The sequence below is a fragment of the Cavia porcellus genome, unplaced genomic scaffold (genome assembly GCF_034190915.1).
Source record: "Cavia porcellus strain 051 isolate PalLab524CR breed Dunkin Hartley unplaced genomic scaffold, mCavPor4.1 scaffold_25, whole genome shotgun sequence".
Lineage (NCBI taxonomy): Eukaryota > Metazoa > Chordata > Mammalia > Rodentia > Caviidae > Cavia > Cavia porcellus.
Window position 1 is genome coordinate 19,602,829 of NW_026947508.1, and position 20,539 is coordinate 19,623,367.

Sequence of the window (20,539 nt, forward strand, 5' to 3'; positions counted from 1 at the left end):
ATTTAAAGGGATCTTCAAATTCCACCCTGTCTCAAAAACAAAAACAAAAACAAACTATTAAAAACAAAACAACTATCAAAAACAAACTATAGGGCTGGGGATTTAGCTCAGTGGTGTAAGTGCCTGCCTGGCAAGCTCAAGGTCATGAGTTTGATTCCTGATACCAAAACAAACAAACAAAAAAATAGTGAAAAACTATCAAAAACAGCAACCATGCAGAAAAACTAATTTAAAAAATACATTACTTAAGGGACACAAAAAATGTACAGGACAATGAATACTTAAGTATTCAGCACTCAGTTTAAGAAATAGCACATTGCCAGGTTGGTGGGGAATAGCTCAGGGTAGAGCACTGGCTTAACATGCATGAGGCCCTGGTTCCATCCACAGCACTGAAAAGAAAGAGAAAAAGAAACACATGCTGCCAGGAGCTAAGTCCTGCTTGTGAGCCCATTCCAACTGTCCCCATTCCCTGCAGGTCCCTACAGTTAAAACTTGGATGGATCTCGAGATGCTTCAGCCTGAATTCTCCAACGCATCAACATCAAAATGACAGGGGAGGGGCTGAGCCTAGCATGCAGGCCAGGGCAGAAGACAGTGACTACCAGAGACTGCTGGTGCGCAGGGCTTTGGCTTATGCTTTGACACCTGAGTGACTTCAGAGGGCCACAGGTTTCTGAGATGAGACCTGGGATCCCTGATGCATGTGTGCTGTGTGGCTCAAGTGCAGGGTGGCAGTAAACCAGGGAGACCCCAGCTCTGGTTCTGGAGCTCCATGACACCTCCTGTATCTGTCATTGTCCCAAGGTTACTAAAAATTGTTTCCTCTGAAAAAAATGGCCCTAAAAAAAAAAATCAACCAATAATGTCAGTGATGGCAGTAAGGAGAATGTAGTTTCTCTTGGCCAGAATATAGATGGTTTATGGGAGAAAATATATGTTGGAGTAGTATCTTTGAATTTAGGTATGCATGAAACTTCTAAGCAGCCTTCTGGTGAATATCTAAGGTCTATTACTGCCATACTCTTCAAAAGACCAATAAGATTCCAAAATGATCTTGGAACCCATTCAGACTCACCTCCCTTCCTTGCCAACTCACGATCCCAGAAGGCACCAGAGAAGCCCTATCAGAAAGCCATATAATTCACTGAAGAAAATCACTGTGGGCAGAGTTAAGTGAAAAATGGGCAGATAGGAAATTCTGAAGCACATAAGACTGCAGTTTAGGAAGTATTCATAGTCTATTTTTTTTTTCATATAGTCCATTAATGGGTAGAAAGTTCTGGATGATCCAGAAGAAATCCAGGGGAACATAGTTGAGTGAGAAATGGAGAAGACACTGGGATCGTGCCTTTGGGGCTCACTTACAGGACAGTTATGATCTTGGATTGTTTGTGCTGGGCACATATCTTCTTCATCAAGTTGACGCTCTCCACTGTCTGGAACTTCTCAACGTTGATAAAGAACACAGGGCCATGGGCATTGGGATAAAAGTCCCGTTCCAGAGGAAACATCCAAGCATCCAGGGCCACAGCACACCTGGAACAGGACCAGATATTGCGAGTTGCCACACAGAAACCCAGGCAAGAATAGTTAGGGTATAGGAGAAGGGATGGGGTTCTGAATTGTCAATCAGAAGAGGGCACCAGGGTCCATACACGTCAGTTAGAATCTTGGGAGAGAGTTCACTTTTAGCTGTTATCAAAGATCCCTGTAGAGTTTACACTCCTCAAGAATCAGATCTCTTCCCTGGATCTAATCTCAGGTTAGGTCAGGCAGACTCAGGTTATACAGAATGGCACTTCATGCATCTACCAAGTCACAGTGCCTACAACGACATGTTTAACCTGTGCTTCTGGCACAGAGATAAATGACAGAGTTCCTGCTCTCCAGGAGCTCCCTTGCCAGCAAGAGACAGAGACTAACAAGGCAGCAAAAAGATACAGCTTACTGCCTTAACTGCACAAGGTGCTATGTGAGCCCAGAGCCATGTGGCAGGGGAGGTCAACAAAGGCCTCCGTGGTGCCAAAGGCAAAAACAATGTCATCTGTGGCAAACTGTGGCCCTAAGATTTGGCACGCCCCTCTCACCCTAGTCTTCTCTGTCTCAATTAGGGACCCTCAAATTCCACTCAGATGAGATACACAGCGGAAAATCTTGATTTGCCCTCTTCTTTACCTCACCCATCACTAAGTCCTGAACACTCTAACACACATCTTGATTCCATTCCTTCTCTACCTACCCTAACGCAAAACCTATCCTCTTAGCTTTGTGCTCACACAGCCTGCCTCCAGCTAATCTTCAGTCCGGCCTGGCTACCTCATAGTACACAGAAGGCTCTTTGCAAATGTAAATACTGATTTTTCTCTGTTTATAATTATTCTCCATTATACTTAGAATAAAATATCTAAATTTCCTTATCTTAAACCTGGCATGGTGGCGCACTCTTGTAATCCTAGCACTCAGGAGCCTGAGGCAGGAGGATCATAGTGAGTTCAAGACCAGCCTGGGCTACAAAGTGAGCCCAAAGCTAGCCTGAACTGCATAGCAAGACCCTGTCTCAAAAAGACAAATAAATAAAATAAAAATAAATATCCTTATCCTTGTCAAAAAGCCCTGTGATAGCCCCCGCTAATCTATGATCATGTCTTAAATCACTGTTTCTCACTAGACTCCTCCCCCACCGACACAGCCAGCTTCTCCCCACCTCAGGGCCTTTGCATTAGCTGTTCCTGCTAGACAGAGTGGTCTCCTAAGCCTTTTAAACTTCATCTATGTCCCTTTCCAGAGAAGCCTCCAGTCACTTTAGTGTATCAGCCTGTTTTATCTTCCCCACTACATTTAAGTACTGGGGATTTTACTATCTGTTAACTCCTTTTTTGGGGGCGGGGGGGTTTACCAGAGATCGAACTCATGACTGTATGCTTGCCAGGCAGGTGCTTGAACCGCTGAGCTAAATCCCTGGCTCTGCTAAATTCTTTACTAATCTATCCTCTCCTCTAATAACATAATTCTATGATATCAATCTTTCCTTCCCTCACCTTTCTTTCTTTTCCCGGTAAAGGGAGATTATACCTAAGAAGCACTGAACTACAGCCTTAACCCTTCTTAATTTTAATTTGAGACAAGGTCACACTAAATTGCCTATGCTATTCTTGAACTTGTGATCCTCCTGCCTCAGGCTCTTGAGTAGCTAGGATTACAGACGTGTGCCACCATGTCCTGCTAGGTCTCTTTTCCGGACTTCACCATTGACTCCCCAGCCCCTTACACATGCACAGGACATAACACTTGTGTAATAAACCCTTGCTGGATGAGTGAATGGTGTGTGGTGCTAAGAGCAACGGCATCACCCCGAAACTCACCGAAACTGGGGCTCCTTGGCCAAAGCCAGAACAGCTGTGGCCCCTCCAAATGAATGTCCCATCACAGCCACGCGGCTCATGTCGATGCTGCCCTGAGGAAGGCAGAGAGGTCAGCCATACCAGAAACTCAGGAATGCTTTTTAGGGAACCTCTCAGGGGCAAGAAGAAGAATTAGTAGGGAATGAGGCGTGGGCACAAGTGGAGGCAAAACCGAACTATTCAGACCTCCGGGGCGTGGCTCAGACACGCAGCACGTGCCCAGCATGCCTATGGCTCTGGGTTTGATCCACAGCACAACAAGGAGAAAAAGAACCTTTTGCTTATTAGAGAATAGTCAATCCTTCCTTGGCATAAACAGCCTTCTGTAATCAGGAATTCTGAGAACCATGTTTTGCACCTTTTTTGGGTGGGTGGGGGTGATCTGACCACCTAACCAATAGCACCTGGCCTAAGGTAGACACTCAGATATCTGGATAAGTGAACAGACAAACCGTCAGGCTCCACACAGTGGAGGAGTGTGCTGAGACAGGAGACGATCTCCATGCTCTGGATTCCTTGCCTCACACACTGGTCCTGGGTACGTGACTAGGACCACGCTGCGGGGAGGAGGGGGCGCTCCTGCCATCCTTCCACTTTGCTCTGGAGCAAGGACTGCTTGTGCAGAAACGAACTCAGGCCCAACTTCTTCTTAGGTATCTGCCCTGATTTTTATCCAAATCCCAGGAGCAGAGAAAGTCTGTTCGCTCTAACTGCTCTGCAAGTGCCTATTTCTGGTTATCCTCAGAAGCCTTCAGGGCATGGTTATATAAAAAGCCACTGCAGCCACCTGCTGAGGGCCTTGGAAATCTCTCCAGGCTCTGAGGCTGTCTCTGCTCAGAAGCCTCGCTCTCCCCGGTTTCTAACCCGAGGCTTTGGGCCTAAATCCGCCTCTTCACTCAGTTTCCTTCAGATTGGGAGTTTGGGTAGATGCCCTCTTCTTCTATCTTTTTTTTTTTCTTTCTTTCTTTCTTTCCTTTCCTTTCTTTCTTTCCTTCCTTCCTTCCTTCCTTTTCTTAATTAGTGAAAATACTCACATACCTCCAAAATTAGAAGTATATAGACAAGCCTGCCACCTTCTCAGCTTCATTTCCACAGTGGCCACTTCCTTCTCCTAAAACAGGTCAGTGTTTCTTACGTGATCTGGCAGAGATTGTTTATGTATGTAAAGTAAACATGAATGTATACTTGCTCCCCTCTTTTTATAAGTGTTTCTTTGTCTAATGTATTTGTGTAACAGTCTCAGTACAAGTACAACTTCCTTACCCTTTCTTACAGCTCCCTTTGACTTCACTTTAGGTGGATACCTGGCTGATCACCACAGACAGTTTCCCAGCCCGTAGATATGGCTTTGTGATGGAGTTCTAACCAAGAGAACATGAGCCAAGATAATATATCTACGCCCAGATCTGGTCCCCAAAATCTCTCTTGTACCCTTTCCCATTTTGTTGGCTTATACACAGCAAATCTGAATTCATGAGTGAAAGAGGGTGGAGCCCTAAGATAAAAGGACCTTGGATCCCTAAGTGAGGAGCACCTTGTCACCACTATGTAGCAGAGAAATTTCTACTGTAGTAAGGCCCTGAAATATGAAGGGCCTTATGTATGTATTATACCAATGCACATTACTCAAATAATATGTATACTTCTCCATAATCTACTAGCCAGTCCTCTTACAGGTGAACATCCGGGCTATTATCAATCTCTTTCTATTATAAACACTGGAATGAACAACCTTAGACACACATCACGTTGCATGTGGGCTGTGCAGGTATTATAAGTTAAGTTTCTAGAACTGGAAACTGCTGGGTCAAAGAATACTTGCTTTTGTAATACTGACAGCTCTTGCCAAACTGCCTTCCATGGGACAATTTGTACTTTCACTGGCGATATAGAGAATACTTAATTCCCTATAGCTTGTCAACAGAGGGAATAATTAGTTTTTGGATTTTATTCAATCTGGTAGGTGAAAATTTACTTAGCTTTTTAATTCTGTATTTCCTTCAAAAGGGTACATTTTAAATAACCCACCTGGACTGCAGCCTGCTATTTCCTGAGGCCTACTTCAGGCTCCCAGGCAATGTGGACCCTCACTTCAGTGCTGCTTCTCTGTGGGGGTCTAATAACACTAAGTAGTTAGCAAAGCACTCTAGGGCCTACCAAGTAGATGCATGTGTCTAGAAGTTAGAGGCTGTAACAGAGATTTTCTAAGAGACTTTGGAGGCAAAGGGCACAGCTTTTGATATTTAAAAAGCCCCAGTTTAAGGTCTGATTCAACCACTTACTTAGCTGTAATTCTGGGTAGATACTTAGCCTTTGACCCTTGGTTTCTCTCAATATACAGAGATAATAATGTTGACTTCATAAATTTGTGTAAGGGACTCTGATCATGGTGATTAATCAAAGTATAGTATGTTCTTACTTGTGCAGAAGAATATTACATGACTATTAAAATTTATACAATAGAAAAACATTAATGCAAGAAGAATCTCATACTATTTTGCTAAGTGGAAAAAAGAGGCCACAAAATTGTTTTAAATGACAACATGATTGAACTGGGTATAGTAGCACACACCTGTAATTCCAGCACTTGGGAGGCTGAGGCATCAGCCTTGGGAGGCTGAGGATCATTGTGAATTTGAGGCCAGCCTAGGCTACATAAGTGAGTTTGAGGTTACCTGCACTCCATAGTGAGACCCTGACTCAAAAAAAAAAAAATTATATAACATTATTGTTTTAAATATATATGGTAGATGTCTTGTGCTCTGAGTGATTTGGGGATGACAATACGCAACGTATATAACATTGTTGGCCCCTGATTGATGTGCTTTGAAATTTTGTTATGGTTTTTTTTAATCTTCTTTTTCTTTTTTTTTAACCTTTGAATAAAATGGACTTGAAAAATACACACACACATATATATATATGAAAATTGGGGTATGGTAGTGTACACCTATAATCCCAGCTACTCAGGAGGCTGAGACTGGAGGATCACTGTTACGGCTTGTAACTAGATTCTCTCCAAAGCCTGCTGTGGTCACAGGTGGGGCTTTTTGGAGGTGGCTGGATCTAGGGTGTATTAACTGTGTAATGTTGGAATTAAGGGTGCCCATGCTGGGTGTGAGTGGCACTGCCCAAGGCACAGGTAGCCTGGAAGAAATATAAAGGCAGGCTTACTGCTGCTGCCGCTTTGTTGCCTCTCCCTGCCCTGCCACACATCAGCTGTTTTCCCTCTGCAGTGCTCCTCTGCCAAGCTACCATGCCTTGGAGCCAGTCAGCTATGGAGTGAAACCTCTACAAACTGTAAGCCAAAATAAATCTTTCCTCCTGGGGGAGAAACAGGAAGGACGCTACACAGCCCCCTGATGTATCAGCGGTGGCACTGCCACCTGGAGAGAGACAGAAGGGAAACTATGCAACCACCTCCCCCATGAGACAGCAGATGCATGGGCTGGGAGAGAAGAACCCCTCCACCCCGCAAAAGCAACAGCTGATTCAGGGGAGCACAGGCTGAGACTATAACAACTGAAGTAAAGTATCAACCTAACGCTTGATTGACTTTGCAAGCCTAGAGTCTGTGGTCTGAGCAACTCTTTAGAGGATAACAACATGCAACGTAGTAACTATCATGGATTTCCTACTGTCTTATCAGTTTTGATTTGTTTTGTTTTATTCACTTTAAAATAATAACAAAAAAATCTTTCCTCCTTTAATTTTGGGTGTCAGGTATTCTGTCTCAGCAATAAGAAAAGTAGCTAAGACAACCACCAAGTTCTATCCCAGCCTGGGATGCAGCTCAGCCCTGGGTTCAATCCTCCATAATGCATGTACACAAAACATACACATGCATACATGCACACAGAAATTAGACACACTAATAGATAGTTTGAGAAGATGGATAGATACATGTTAATGAATCTAAAAAAAACTAGAAAGACATCAAAAACATTTTAGAAGGTTTTTTTTCTTTATTCTTTTGTGTGATTTTTTGGTTCTCTGAATACAGTCTGAATTATTTTCAAAATTGGGAAAAGAGGCAGGGGTTTAGCTCAGTGGCACAAGTGCCTGCCTGACAAGTGCAAGGTCATGAGTTTGATCCCCAGGACAAAAAAAAAATTGGAAAAAGATTGGGTAGGAGTGGAGACTGTACCTTCATAGGCATCCAACCCCACAGCCAGGGTGGTTTCATATCCTCCTGCGAGGGTGCCAGGATGTCCCCAGGGGAAAGAATTAGCCTGCAGTAGGCAGTCACTGCCCCATAACTTCCCTGGAAAATGAACCAACTCTCTTCTATGCACGTGGCCCTGGTGGGGCATCAATTCCAGAGCTCAGATTCCCATGACCCGGAAGAGGATACTCGTAGGCCAATTACAATACCCTTTCCTTCTAGCACAGTGATTGGCTTGGGGATGATGAAGAGGATGTGATCCATACCAGGTCACAGCCCAGAAACAAATTTATCTATCTGTCCATCCATCCATCCATCATCTTGTGATACTGGGGATGGAACTCAGGGCCTTCACACTGATCTATATCTCCAGCCCCTTTAAAAATTTTTAAGACAAGGTCTCAGTAAGTCACCAGGTTGCCCAGGGTGGAGTCAAACTTATGATCCTCCTGCCTCAGTCTCCCAGAGTGCTGGAATTATAGGTATGCACCATCACATCCAGCTCTCTGCTTTTTAATTCTGGAGCTATGAGTTGAGACACAAGCCTGGGCTGCTGGCAACTATTTTTCTTGCCTAAAGGAGAATGTCTAATGAGAAAGAAGCCCACATGCACATACAGAAACTAAGCCATAAAGGAAGGAAGGATACCAGGGCTTTCACACAATGTCTGCAGCCCTGGATGCACTGACACTGGCCTGAAATCTGCCTGTGGTCTTGCTAGTTGTGTGGGCCAGTAAGTTCTCTTTGGGGTTAATCTAGCGAGATGGGTTTGTTACTTGTAACCAAGAAAGTAATGTGGGCTGAGTCATACTAGTGGCTGCCATACCTTCAAGGTCATCAGATCCAACCCCCCAGGCAAGATGTTGTGGATAGTCTTCCCTGCATTGACTTCCTGCAGAACCCTCAGCACGTGAACACACTCCTTCACCCGCTGGTGTACCTGCAACAGAGACAGGGTGATGCGAGCCGGAACATGCCACAACCGTCTAGCAAGAACCGTACGGGTAGGGGTAGCTGCCCGCGCATATCTCAGCAATCAGCTCTTGTGGCTCACGAGAACACCACCTAATGGCATGATCGAATCAGTCCTGTTGTTCAGACTCGGTCAGGAAGATCTAAGAGATGATGTACATGAAACCATTTTAAAAACAAAAGGAATCAAGAGTGTTACTAGCAACCCAGTGCTGGGTTCTTGCCCATTTATAGCACACATCTGTTGCTTTTGTCTGCCTAGCACTTACCAGTCAACTCCCTCCTCCTGCTACCCCACTTTCTGAGGACCATCCCTGGGCCAAATCTAATGAGATATTTCTGGGGGGAACTTTCATCTTGGTACTTCTCCCCAGGCTAGAAATCCCTCTCTAGAACTTTTCAAACTCTAGCTTGGTGCAGGTGTGGGAGACTGGGGAGGATCCCTGTACAGCCCTATCCTCCAATGATGAGGCTGAACACATGCAAGCTCAGACCTGTTAAGAACTGTGACACAAACCGTGGGAAGCAAGTCAATTTACAGGTGAGCCCAATGGCACAGAGAGAGCTGAGCCAGTGCTGAGAGCAGGTGTTAACCATTTGAAGCTGGTTCCAGGGGTCTTGTTTTTCCTATAGTCTAATGATGTGAGCCAATTACTTCTGTTTCTCATATAAACAAGCTTAAATTGGCTTTCTGATCCTGGAAATTATAAAAGACGTGGTTAATATCCCATTTATTCCCACTGATGTAGTGAGCTTAGAACCACCATGATAAAGATTTCAAGAGAGGTTAAAACATTTGCTTATTGACTGGTATGGTTTGGATAAGCAGCCTCCAAAGGTCCACTAGTAAAAGCTTGGTCTCTAGGGTGGCACTTAGGGAAGTGGTAAATCCTTTAGGAGGTGGACCTATTAGGAGGCCCTCAGATCACTGGTGACATGGCATCAAAGAATGATGGGACCCCCAGTCTCTTCTGCTTTGAGTTCACGAAGTGAGTCCCCCCCACCACCACCACCATCACCACCACAGCACTGTTCTCTATCACCCCCGGAGGCTCAAAGCAGTGGGCCCACCTGACCTTGGACTGGGACCTTCAGAACTATGACCTAAGTAAACCTTTGCTTTTATAATTAGGGCAGGTATCTCATTACATTGATGGAAAGCTGATAATATACTGGGTATAACACAAAAAAACAGGGTTATTAACTCTCCCTCCCGCATTGGCGTAAGTCTACCTGGGGATTTCGAACGTGGAATTCCTTCTCCCCGTCCTCAATCTGACGATAGGGGATCCATTCCTCCTCCAGTGACTCACTGGTGGGCTGGTTCTCTTCTGGGGCCTGCTTGCAGAAATAGGTAGCAGCAGCTGACTGGTCCCTGAAACACACATGCCGCCAGACAGAAAGCATGAGAAACTCATCAGCTTACGTCTCTCCTTTACCAACTCCTCCCTTCCAGCCAAGAGAGACAGGCTGAAGGAAATGTGAGGGGAGGCAAAGGAGAATACAGAAAACGTGAATTTTGGAGACAGACCTAGACTTCGAATACTGACTCAGCTGTGTCAGTTTCTGCAAGCTATCTTTGAACTCTGGTTTTCTCCTTTTAAAAATAACTACAACACCTTGTCTCGATGGGAGGATTAGAAATGATACATTGGAGCTGGTGGGCTAGTCAGCGGTTGAACACTTGCCTAGTGCGCTCAGGGCTTGATCCCCAGAACTGTAAAACAAAACAAAATCTTTTGAAAAAGTAAAAGAAATCACACACTGATAGGGAACTAGCCTGTCTCCCAGCTCCCTGCAGGCACCTACTCCATGACAGGTCAGTGCAGCTGTCATCTCTCACCTGTGCTCTGGCACAGCTACCACAAAGCCACGGGAGGCCAGCTCCATGCAGAAGGCTGAATACAATGTCCTAGAGATTCAGAAAAGAACAGAAAGAAAGGGATCAAAAGAACAGCCCCACTTTCACCCCCATTCCAACCATCTCAAAGGACTGACAGGCGGAGTCTGTGTGGGGCAGCTCCCGGCAAAGGCCTCCTCTCCCAGCATGCCCATGTCCTCCACCAGCAAGCACATGCAGGTCAACCCACCTGATCCCACTGAGACAGCCCAGCCCCAGCCCCTAAATGTACCTCTTCAACGGCACTTTTATTGCCTATATAATGTATGTCTTCCAAACAAGTTATTATGCTCCTTGAGAACAGAGACTGGCTATTGCTTTACTATGCAAATCACTTATAATTTAGCATACAGATTTTTTGTCTATCTTCAAACTTTCCATTAAAAAAAAAAAAGAATATGGTAGATACCATTGAGTGCTCACTACAAATGCCTGTTTTTTCCTTCTTCAATAATGAATTTCGTGCCAGGTATGGTGATGCATGCCTGTAATCCTAGCTTTGTGGAGGCTGATACAGGAGGATTGGCGTGAACTGGAGGCCAGCCTGGGCTACGTAAGTGAGTTCAAGGCCAGCCTCTACTATATAGTGACACCCTTGCTTCAAAAAAGGAAGGAAGGAAGCAGCAGCAGCAGCAGCAGCAGCAACAGAAGCTGATTTTGATGACACTGTCAAAGTATTCTACTTCCCAGCCTCCCTTGTGAGCCAGGTTAATCTATGTGGTTAAGCTATAGCCCAGTATGATACAACAGAAATATAATACTAAATTTAAAAGTAATTTAAATATTTCTAGCAGATTTTTTAATTCAATTTTGTTGTTGTTGTTTTTGAGGCAAGGTCTTACTATATAGTTCAAACTGTCCTTGAACTCACTCTGTAGCACAGACTGGCCTCAAACTTGTGGCAATCCCCTGCCTCAGCCTCCCAAGGGCTGGGATTACAGGTGTGTGCCACCACACCCAGCTTAGCAGACACATTTTAAAAAGTAAAAGAATCAGATATTAACTTTGATCATGTTTTATTTAAACTATAACACTCTACCACATTTATTATATTTTAATTTTATCTATTATACCTATTTAATCTACAGTTTCAACATGTAATCAAAAAATTTTAATTAACAAAATACAGTATTCTTTTATTCACATGAAGTCACTGAAATGTAGTAATGTTTTACACTTGCAGCACATCTCAGTTTGCACCAGTCACATTTCAAGGGTCCAACAGTCACATGAAACCAGACACTACTATAAAGGACAGAGTATCTGTAGCGAATGAGTTAAGATGTATTAAATAAATCTTCGGGAGCTAGCTGCAACCGTAATCCCAGCACTCTGGGAGGCTGAGGCAAGACTGCAAACTCAAACCCAATTCGGGCGACTCATTCAAACCCTGTCTCAAACAAAGCAGGGGATGGTGGTGTTGGGGATGTAACTCAGTATGAAAGCCCTGGGTTCAGTTCCCATTACCTTAAAGAAAAAAAAGAAAAAGAAAAACGAACAAAAGAAAGAAAAAGAAAAGAACTTCCAGATTTCCTTTACTCCCTTCCTACTACTGAGCTGGAGATGTAATGGCTAGAACTGAAGCAGCCATCCTGGCTCATGAAATAACTTTAGAGAAGGGAGACGCACACAGCAGAAAGAGATTAAAAAGCAAGTCTGAGTCTCTGATTACTTCATGGAACTATAATACCCAGCCTTGTCTACCGCTAGCTTTTATCTGAGAGAGAAACCTTATTATGTTTTAGTCACTACAGTTGGAGGATTTTCTGTTAAATACAACTTGCCCGAATCCTAACTGATACAGGAAAGTCAGGTTTCCTTTCAGCTTTTCTCACTGTTCCAGGGAAAGCAGTGAACTAGACTTTAAAAGCAAAAAAGCTTGGCACAGTGGCACATGTCTGTTATCCCAGCTACTTGGGTGGCTGAGATGGGAGGATCCTGGTTGGGTGACATGGTGAGACCCTGGTTCAGAGAAAGAAAAAAAAAAGCCAGGTATGGTGCACACGCCTGCAATCCTAGCACTCAGGAGGCAAAGCAGGAGGATCACAGTGAATTTGAGGCCAGCCTGGGCTACGTAAGCAAGTTCAAGGCCAGCCTGCACTGCACAGTGAGACCGTGTCTCAGGGGTGGTGGGGGAGAAGTAGGGAAGGGGTCAGGACTTCAGGCTTTCTGATTCCTTCCCAGTCTGAATGCTACAACCGTGGGAAAGTCTGTCATTCAAAACATTTGCTCAGCTGTAAAATGCGCTTCCCTGCCTGGGACAGCAGCATGGGAACCACATAAGCAGTGGCACATTACAAACAGGCAGCACCTAAATGCACATACTCCCTGCTGGGATAAAGAACCACAGCTCCCTGGCATGGGAAGGGCTTCACAGCTAAATCAACCAGAGATGCGACTAAAAGAAAGTGCCCCTTGCCCTCCCTGCCCCTTTTCTTGGAATGTCATTTGTTTTGGGGGTTTTTCCTTTTCCCTCCTACTTCTCTTTTTTCAGTACTAAGGATTGAACTCAGCATCTTTGCACTGAGCTACATCCCCAGCCCATTTTATTTTATTTTATTTTATTTTTTGAGACAGGTCTCACTAAATTGCCCAGGCTGGGTTCTAACTTGTGATCCTCCTGCCTCAGCCTCCCAGAGTGCTGGGATGCTCTGGTTAGTGAAGAGTATTTATAACTACTTCACTCTGGGCTTGAGGTATGAAATTTCAACAAAGATGCTTAGACCAAAAAGATGACCTCCAAAGTCATGAGCTTACTCGCTCTAAACTATACCCCTGGGTGTAGGAGGGAACATCTTTGTCTCTTTTCCTTGCCAGCTGAAAATTTTTCTGAAGGCAGGGACTCTCTTACTCACTATTCGATGTCCAGCCCTGGCATAGAGCACGTATCCAGCTCACTGAATCAGGAAATAACACCGAAAACGACCTCCTTGCCTTTCAGTCTTTTCTCCATAATCTGCTCTCTGCTTCCTAGTGAAGGCCAGTTACAGAGGTCTGCATGCCAGCTTCTCTAGTGGACGCAACTTCCTGGAAAGTTTATCTCCGGATGCCCCGCTTTCCTCTCATGCCCATGAGAAATCTGGCCCATCTGGCCCAAAGCTCAGCAGATATCCACTGAGTAAGAACTCAGCAAAACACAGCACTTCTATTCATACGATTAATTTTTTTTAAACTATCATTTTTCAGGCACTAAGAATGACAAAAGACAGACATGGTCTCTGCCTTCATGGACTTTATAGACATTAAATAATAATCATAGCTGGATGTGGTGATGCATACATGTGATCCCAACACTCTGGGAGACCAAGGCAGGAGGGTCACAACTTCAAGCCTAGTCTGGGCAACTTGGTAATTTAGTGCCCCATCTCTTTTTTTCTAAGAAAATAAAACTCAAATTAAGACTTTTAATGTGTTTGGGATTTATGCAAGAGATGACAGGGCGAACAGAAGAGATGAACAGCACAGATAAAGACCCGAAGAAAGGAAATAACACAGTTCCTGTAAGCAAAGTTCAACTTGTCTTCTCCTTTTTCTCTAACCAGAGTCTCAGCATGTCGCCCAGGCTGGCCTTGGACTCAGGGTCCTCCCACCTCAGCCACCCAAGCAGCTGGGACAACAGGCATGTGCCACTGTGCCAGGGTTCTTTGCTTTTGAAGTCTGGTTCACTGCCTTCCCCAGGAAAGTGGGGAACCTGCAGGAAACATAAGAACCCAATCTGCCCATATCAGTTAGGATCTGGACAAGTCGTATTTAACACAGAATCGCCCAGCAACAGTGACTAAACCATGATGAAGTCTCTCTCATAAAAGCTAGAGGTAGACAAGGGTTGGTAAATAATTCAAAAAAGGCAGGGGATGCAGCTCAGTGCAAAGACTGGGTTCAATCCCCAGATGCCCCTCCCAAATATAATTACGTAAATAACAAATTTATTACAATCATGTTAAGTACTAAAAAGCAAAAATTGTACTGGGAAACTTAACCTAATATAATAAAGGGGACAGGGTGTGTATCCCTAATTCAGATCTTAAAGGTAACTGGAATTTAGGCAAGAGAAGTAGAAAGGGAGTATAGAATGCGATAAGAAAGACAGCAAATATTCCAGACAAAGGAAAAAGCCATGAAGTACAGCACAGAGAAAGACCCCAAGACAGGAAATAACACAGTCCTCTAAATTAAGTAAAAGAAGATCAGCTTATCCACAGAGCAGGAGAGGGGAAATAGGAAGAAATGAAACTAGACACTCTTATCTGGGCCTGCATCCAGGTAAGACCATGAAAAGAATGCAATTAAGTTCAAGGTGCTAGTAAAAAGTTTCAATTAAAGGAAGAACAGCCATTCATTCCCTCGACAAACATTTACTGAACATTAACTACATGCCAGATACTGTTTAAGGTGCTAAGAGACAAGGTCACATTTGGTTTTAAAATGGACCTGGCTATCATGTGGACAATGGTTTGGGTGTGGTGAAGTCTCTGAGATGCTCCCACACCACACCATAAACTAGACAGATACATTGATGGATGAACATTCACAAGCTTGACCACGACAGTTGCACTGTAATTATTAAGCTACAGTATGTGATATGCCATAGTGTGGAAACCAGAACTCACAGGAAGATTCCTAAAACATAAATCAAAGTTTCCCAAGTCTAGTGAAAGAGATCACCTTGTCCCTCCACATGAAGAAACGGTGGGGATGGATGACAGGCGTCAATCCTCCCAAATGCGTGTTCTCACAGACCACCCTGTGGGAGTGGCCCGCTCGCTCCACAGACCCCAAAAACCCCGGCTCCAGGCCACATAGTGCATGAGCTGAGGTTTGGGCGTCAGGCTGCTGGCTCTGTGAATGCAGGGAGCCCAGTCTGTCATATTCCCCACCATACAAGTGCGACACACAGAACCGTCCCTCAACACAGGTTGAATATATGATCCTGTGATTATAAAGCTCAGCTCTTCCTACAACTGCTGGGCTGCAGCACAGGAAGGCAGCACAAGTGTCCACTTACATAAATGCTGGAAATGAGAAGTGAGGCTCCACCAGGGAAAGGGGTTTGCGAGAGGCAAGAGAGGGACACGATGCTTGGTATGAAGCAGATGGTAGACGAAACCATCTGGCACATGGAAACGCCCTGTAAGGATAACTTAAGACTCAACAGCTGTAACTAAAAATACGTCAAAGTCTGGGTTTCTGAAATTCTTACCTGAAAGCTCCTAGGCCATGGGAGAAGATGATCAAGGGGTATCCAGAGTCGTTTGTCTTAAAGGGGCCATTCCAGCTAACAGGCAGGCGACAAGATCCTGGCAGAGACACAGACTTTAGAATTTCTGGATGCCCAGAAGTTGGAATCTCAAGGGGAGACCAAGCACAGGCATAGCAGGCATTTGTGTCCCTCCCCTGTGGAGAACCCCAAAGTGTCCCTAAGCACCCCAGGGCAATCATTATCTACTCTTTTTCTCTTTCTTTCTCCTACAAAGAGTGAAAACACACACACACACACACACACACACACACACACACACACACACAAAAAAAAAAAAAAAAAAAACAGGAAGATAAACCAAACAGGTTCATGAAGCAGTGGTAGATCACATGCTCATGTACAAGGCCCTGGATTCCACGTCCAACGAGACCAAAACAAAGAAACCAAGCAAACAAAAAAGGCAACCCTACACAAATCTGGGCAGATCCTTGAGATGCCAAGGCAGTAGGGAGAGTTTTGGATTTGGGCCTTTTGGAGGAAGTAGATGATTCAATGACACCCCACCCAGAAGAGGGGAGGACTAGAGGGAGAGCAGCAGGAGGCTGTCTGCTCCCTGACAGCTAAGGATGGCTAATCTACACAACAGCTGGCAGAGTGGGAACTAACAGCTGCTGCAGAGGGACTCATAGCTGTCACTTATGGGACCCATTCAATGCCCCAGCCACTGCACTAGAGACTTTCTATACATCCCACATAACCCTGCAAAGGCAGGAATTCAGCTCGGGTAACTTGTCGAATCCCACGTACTCTAAAAGGAGACTCTACAAGCTAAAAGGCACTTTAGTTATTCTAGGGACATAATCAGGCAACAAAGAAAACACCTAGGGCCAGGCCAGCCTTACCCACAGCCAAGTTGAACAGCAACCCCACCCAGCGCTTATTAAACTGCAGGAAATCAGCCAGGCCAGTGCAGTACTCATAGCGGGGAATCCACAGGGGTTGCTCCAGGTTCGCCCCTGCCTCTTGGCAGGGGTAGAAGAGTCGAAAGAAGCTTCCCTGTAGGAAAAAAAGAGAGCAGCAGCTCAGAAAAAGAAATCCAAGCACCATTAAGACTTCTCAGCTGACACACGCGGTGGCACTGGCCAGAAGGGCCACCAACACAGGAAAACTTAGGTTTCATTATCGTCCCCAGCCTTTACTTTCAGGAAGTCCAGAAAGAAACAATTTTATTTTCAACACTCATGAAAGCCTTGTGTTATTTCAAATGGCTATTTTGAGTCACACCTTAGATGGAGGGGCACTAAATATCTGAGTGCTTGGGACACTGAAAGATTTAAGTCCGGCTCTGAGCCCAAGTCGGGAAAACCTCTGGGAGCTGGAGATGTGCCTTTCTGCCCCTCCCGGCTGGCTCTCAGGATACAGCCGAGACTGCTGGAAGGAAGGTCCAGAAGAAGCAAGAGAGAAGCAAGATGGCAGGAGAGGACTCAAGGGCAATGACACAGGCGTGGCCACTGCTATTCTTATCCATGTGCATCAGGGTGAGATGAAACAAAACGAACAAAAAAAGACTTTCCATAATTAGAGGTCTGCTCTCAAGACAGGGGAGAGGCGCTGTCTCTGAAGCTAGGGCCCCTTTCCTCCTAGCTGAAGAAAGCACTCGTTGTCTCTGTCAAAAGGTATTTGCAAAGAAGAAGAAAGAAGAAAGAGAAGAAGAAGAAGATAGGCCAGGAAAGACAGACCAGGGCTAATAACCATGTCCAGACAGCTGTAACCCAGCCTCCCCTACCTGGCACTGCACACCGGGCCTGCAAACATGAAGTCACGGTGCATGCAGGGCCACGAGGACACGCAGGGGTGGAGAGGGAGACACCTACCTGGAGACTCTGCCCCTCCATCACATCCCCACAGCCTACAAGGTGGGGTCCGGAGACAGGCGGAAAGCACACAGACTGGCTGGTCCCCATCTTATCACCAGTTGGACCAAATGACTGGGGCGATGCTGGGCTTGACGGCTGGAGGATGAGACACAGAACAGCCCCTTGCTGGTTGCTTCTTAGCTTCTGGTTCCTTACGAGTCACGTGCCACCCTATCTACTTCTTCCTGCCCCTATCACACCTTCCTCTTGCCAGTCACTCACCGTATCACACAGATCATCTATTTTGCTGCAATGACTTTCCAGGGTTTAGGGGATGATTGTTTTTTTCCTGGTAGGGTAAGGAAACAGTGACGAGGAAAAAGAACTTCCATCTTCTTCAAAATCCTCCAAGTGTTTACCTACTATGTGCCCAGCATAATAGCAGTAGAGACAACAGGGACCTTGGCCTCATCAAGCCACTGAGAGTCACTAAATTCAGGCATTTACTTCTTAGTACCACACTAGGTCCATTGTCTCATTTCATTCTCTCTAAAACCCTCTGAAGCTGCTGGCCTTAAGACCTGTTTTATAGAGGCAAAAACTACAGCACAGAGGTTAGGTAACTCCTCAAATTGCCCTGCATTAGTGTGGCAAACCCATGTCAGGCAAATCTAGACACTGAGTTCTTAACTATGATGAGTGCCATTCACAGGGAGACTCAAACAGGCATGTATGGACTCTGACCTAAATTAGTGACTTTCTAAGGTGGCACTTAAGTGGGGCGTTGGAAGATGAGGAGGTTTGGCAAGGCAGACAATGGGAAGAAAACAAGACAATGTAAGAACACAAAAAGGCAGAGGTCAGGAGGATGACACCGGCAGATCACACGGGAGGCTTCCTGGTGACAAATATGTCTGCGTCTCACTACGCTCCATTCCTGGCCTTTGCTGGTCCCTAACCTGCAGCTAATGGCACTGTTCCCCAACCTTCAGTTTCTCAAGACCATCATCATCGTCTCACTCTGCCAGGAACTATGCCAAGTGCTTTACATCTAGGGTTAAATTAATTTAACGCTTAAAACAGCCCTCAGATATATGTATTACTAACTCATTTTACAGACAAGAAACTGATGCTTCGTAAATCACATAACTTACCCAGCAAACACACAGCTAGCAGAGCCAGAATCAGGTCACAGACAATGTGGCTGTGACCCAGTAATGTGCTCGAACTTCCCAGGATCCTCGACCTGTGGCTTAGGTGGGGCTGATCCCCCCTAACCTCAAGAGCCAGCCCCAGGGTGACCTGAGCCAATCGGTCATCTCTAGGCCCTGGGAAGTAATTGGACAAAGAGTGGACATAGCAATGTGAAGTTGGTCCAATCAGGTCATGGTATCTTCCCTGCCAGGTAAGTATAGTTGGTCCAATCAGATAAAGCACAAGACTTTGGTTTGATGGTTGAGGTGCAAAACGCTCTTGTTTTTTCTTCTTTTCTTCCTCTGTTGTTTTGACTAGCCTGATATTACAGACGTTACCTCTCAAGTGGCTTTGAACCACTGTATCCACTTTGCTACCTCTGAGGATGAGGCTGCCCACAGTGGACAGCAGAGCTGGGAAAACCTCAGAGAAATAAGGTGCGTTCATGAAAATATAAGAATGCCTGGATTGAGGCTGGGGATTTAGCTCAGTGGCATAAGCACCTGCCTTGCAAGTAGGCGGTCATGAGATCGATCCCTGGTACCGGAAAAAAAGACAAAAAAAAAGAATGTCTGGATTAAACCCACTCCTAGATTTTCTAGTTACTTAGATTTATAAATTCTCTTTCCTGTTTAAGTCAACAGAATTAACAAAGGCTGGGGTACAGCATAAGCTTAGCACACATGAGGCCCTGGGCTCAATATGCAGCAGCACAAAACAACTAAAAATACAAACCAACAGAATTAGACTCCGATTGTTTGCAACCAATAAAAGCATCCCATATTGTTACTCTGCTTACTCACATTACTCTGCTCCCTTTAATATGCTCTAGAAGAGTTCAAAACAAGCCTGGGCAAGAAGAGACCTAGAGCTCATTTCTGTCAGTTCTCACAATCGTCTCCCTCTTCCCACCCAGTACCTCTACACGCTTTACTGATGAAGAAACTAAGGTCCTGAGAGTAGGTGAGCTGTTCAAGGTCAGGAGCAGACCCATAATCATACCCTGATTATCTGACTCTCAACTACCAAGTCTCCTGTCCACTGGAAACCACTTCACAAAATGGAAAGCCCCAAATAATCCTAATGTCGTTCTGTTTAACTTCAGAGAATAGATGATTTCATGAGTCCATGAGTTCAAGACTCAAGTGTGGGGAACATAGCAAGACACTGTCTCAAAAATAAAAATAAACTCAATTGTCATAGAACAGAGGCTAAGCTCCTGATGCAGCCCGAGCAAAGGAGGATCCAAGCTGCTCAGTCATAGTGCCAGACGCTTCCTCCCCTCTTGTTGCTGAGGACACAAACCACATGACCTACAACTGGGGCCACAAGACACATGTCACCCACATGACCCTGAAGCAGCTGCAAATTCCAACTGTCATGAAAGAGAGTCAAAGAGCTCCGAGGGAGAGCTCCTTAAGCTTAGCAGTAAGGCGGAGGAAGATGCTATAATGGTTGATGCCTTGTGTCAACTTGAGAACTGAGAAGTATAGAAGCTTAACTAGGGGCTGGGGATTTAGCTCAGTGGCATAAGCGCTGCAAGTGTGCGGTTGTGAGTTCGATCCCTGGTACCGATAAAAATGAAAAAAAAAAAAAAAAAAAAAAAAAGAAGAAGCTTAACTAAATTAATTCAGCAGGAGGCCCCATTCCTCACCTTGTAAACATCCTGGGCTTGCACAAGAGGCACCTAGTCAGTGGGGGCAGATCAGTCTACATACACAATAAGGGAAAAAAAAGAGGCTCGCTCTACCCCATTTTGGCTTCTGTTGCTGTGAGCTAAATATACCTTTTCTTCCTTAATTTTGGGCAACTGGTATTTTGGTTCAGCAACCAGAGAAATGTAAACAA

The 20,539-nt window shown here is 45.0% G+C and overlaps 1 protein-coding gene across 3 annotated transcripts in view; it reads right to left on the reverse strand.

The window, feature by feature from the left end:
* Pafah2 (platelet activating factor acetylhydrolase 2) overlaps window positions 1–20,539 on the reverse strand; it is a 33,694-nt gene that overhangs the window by 9,063 nt on the left and 4,092 nt on the right. For 2 of the 3 annotated variants that reach the window (XM_013154108.3, XM_003471314.5), the window contains exons 2-9: window positions 17,516–17,653; window positions 16,544–16,697; window positions 15,642–15,738; window positions 10,385–10,453; window positions 9,775–9,916; window positions 8,396–8,509; window positions 3,366–3,457; window positions 1,369–1,539 (exon numbers count right to left, since the gene is read on the reverse strand). In XM_013154108.3, the coding sequence (XP_013009562.1) occupies window positions 1,369–1,539; window positions 3,366–3,457; window positions 8,396–8,509; window positions 9,775–9,916; window positions 10,385–10,453; window positions 15,642–15,738; window positions 16,544–16,697; window positions 17,516–17,605 (929 nt within the window). In that variant the 5' untranslated portion in view covers window positions 17,606–17,653. The remainder of the gene's footprint in view (window positions 1–1,368; window positions 1,540–3,365; window positions 3,458–8,395; window positions 8,510–9,774; window positions 9,917–10,384; window positions 10,454–15,641; window positions 15,739–16,543; window positions 16,698–17,515; window positions 17,654–20,539) is intronic. The other variant, XM_013154109.3, reaches the window with a different exon arrangement.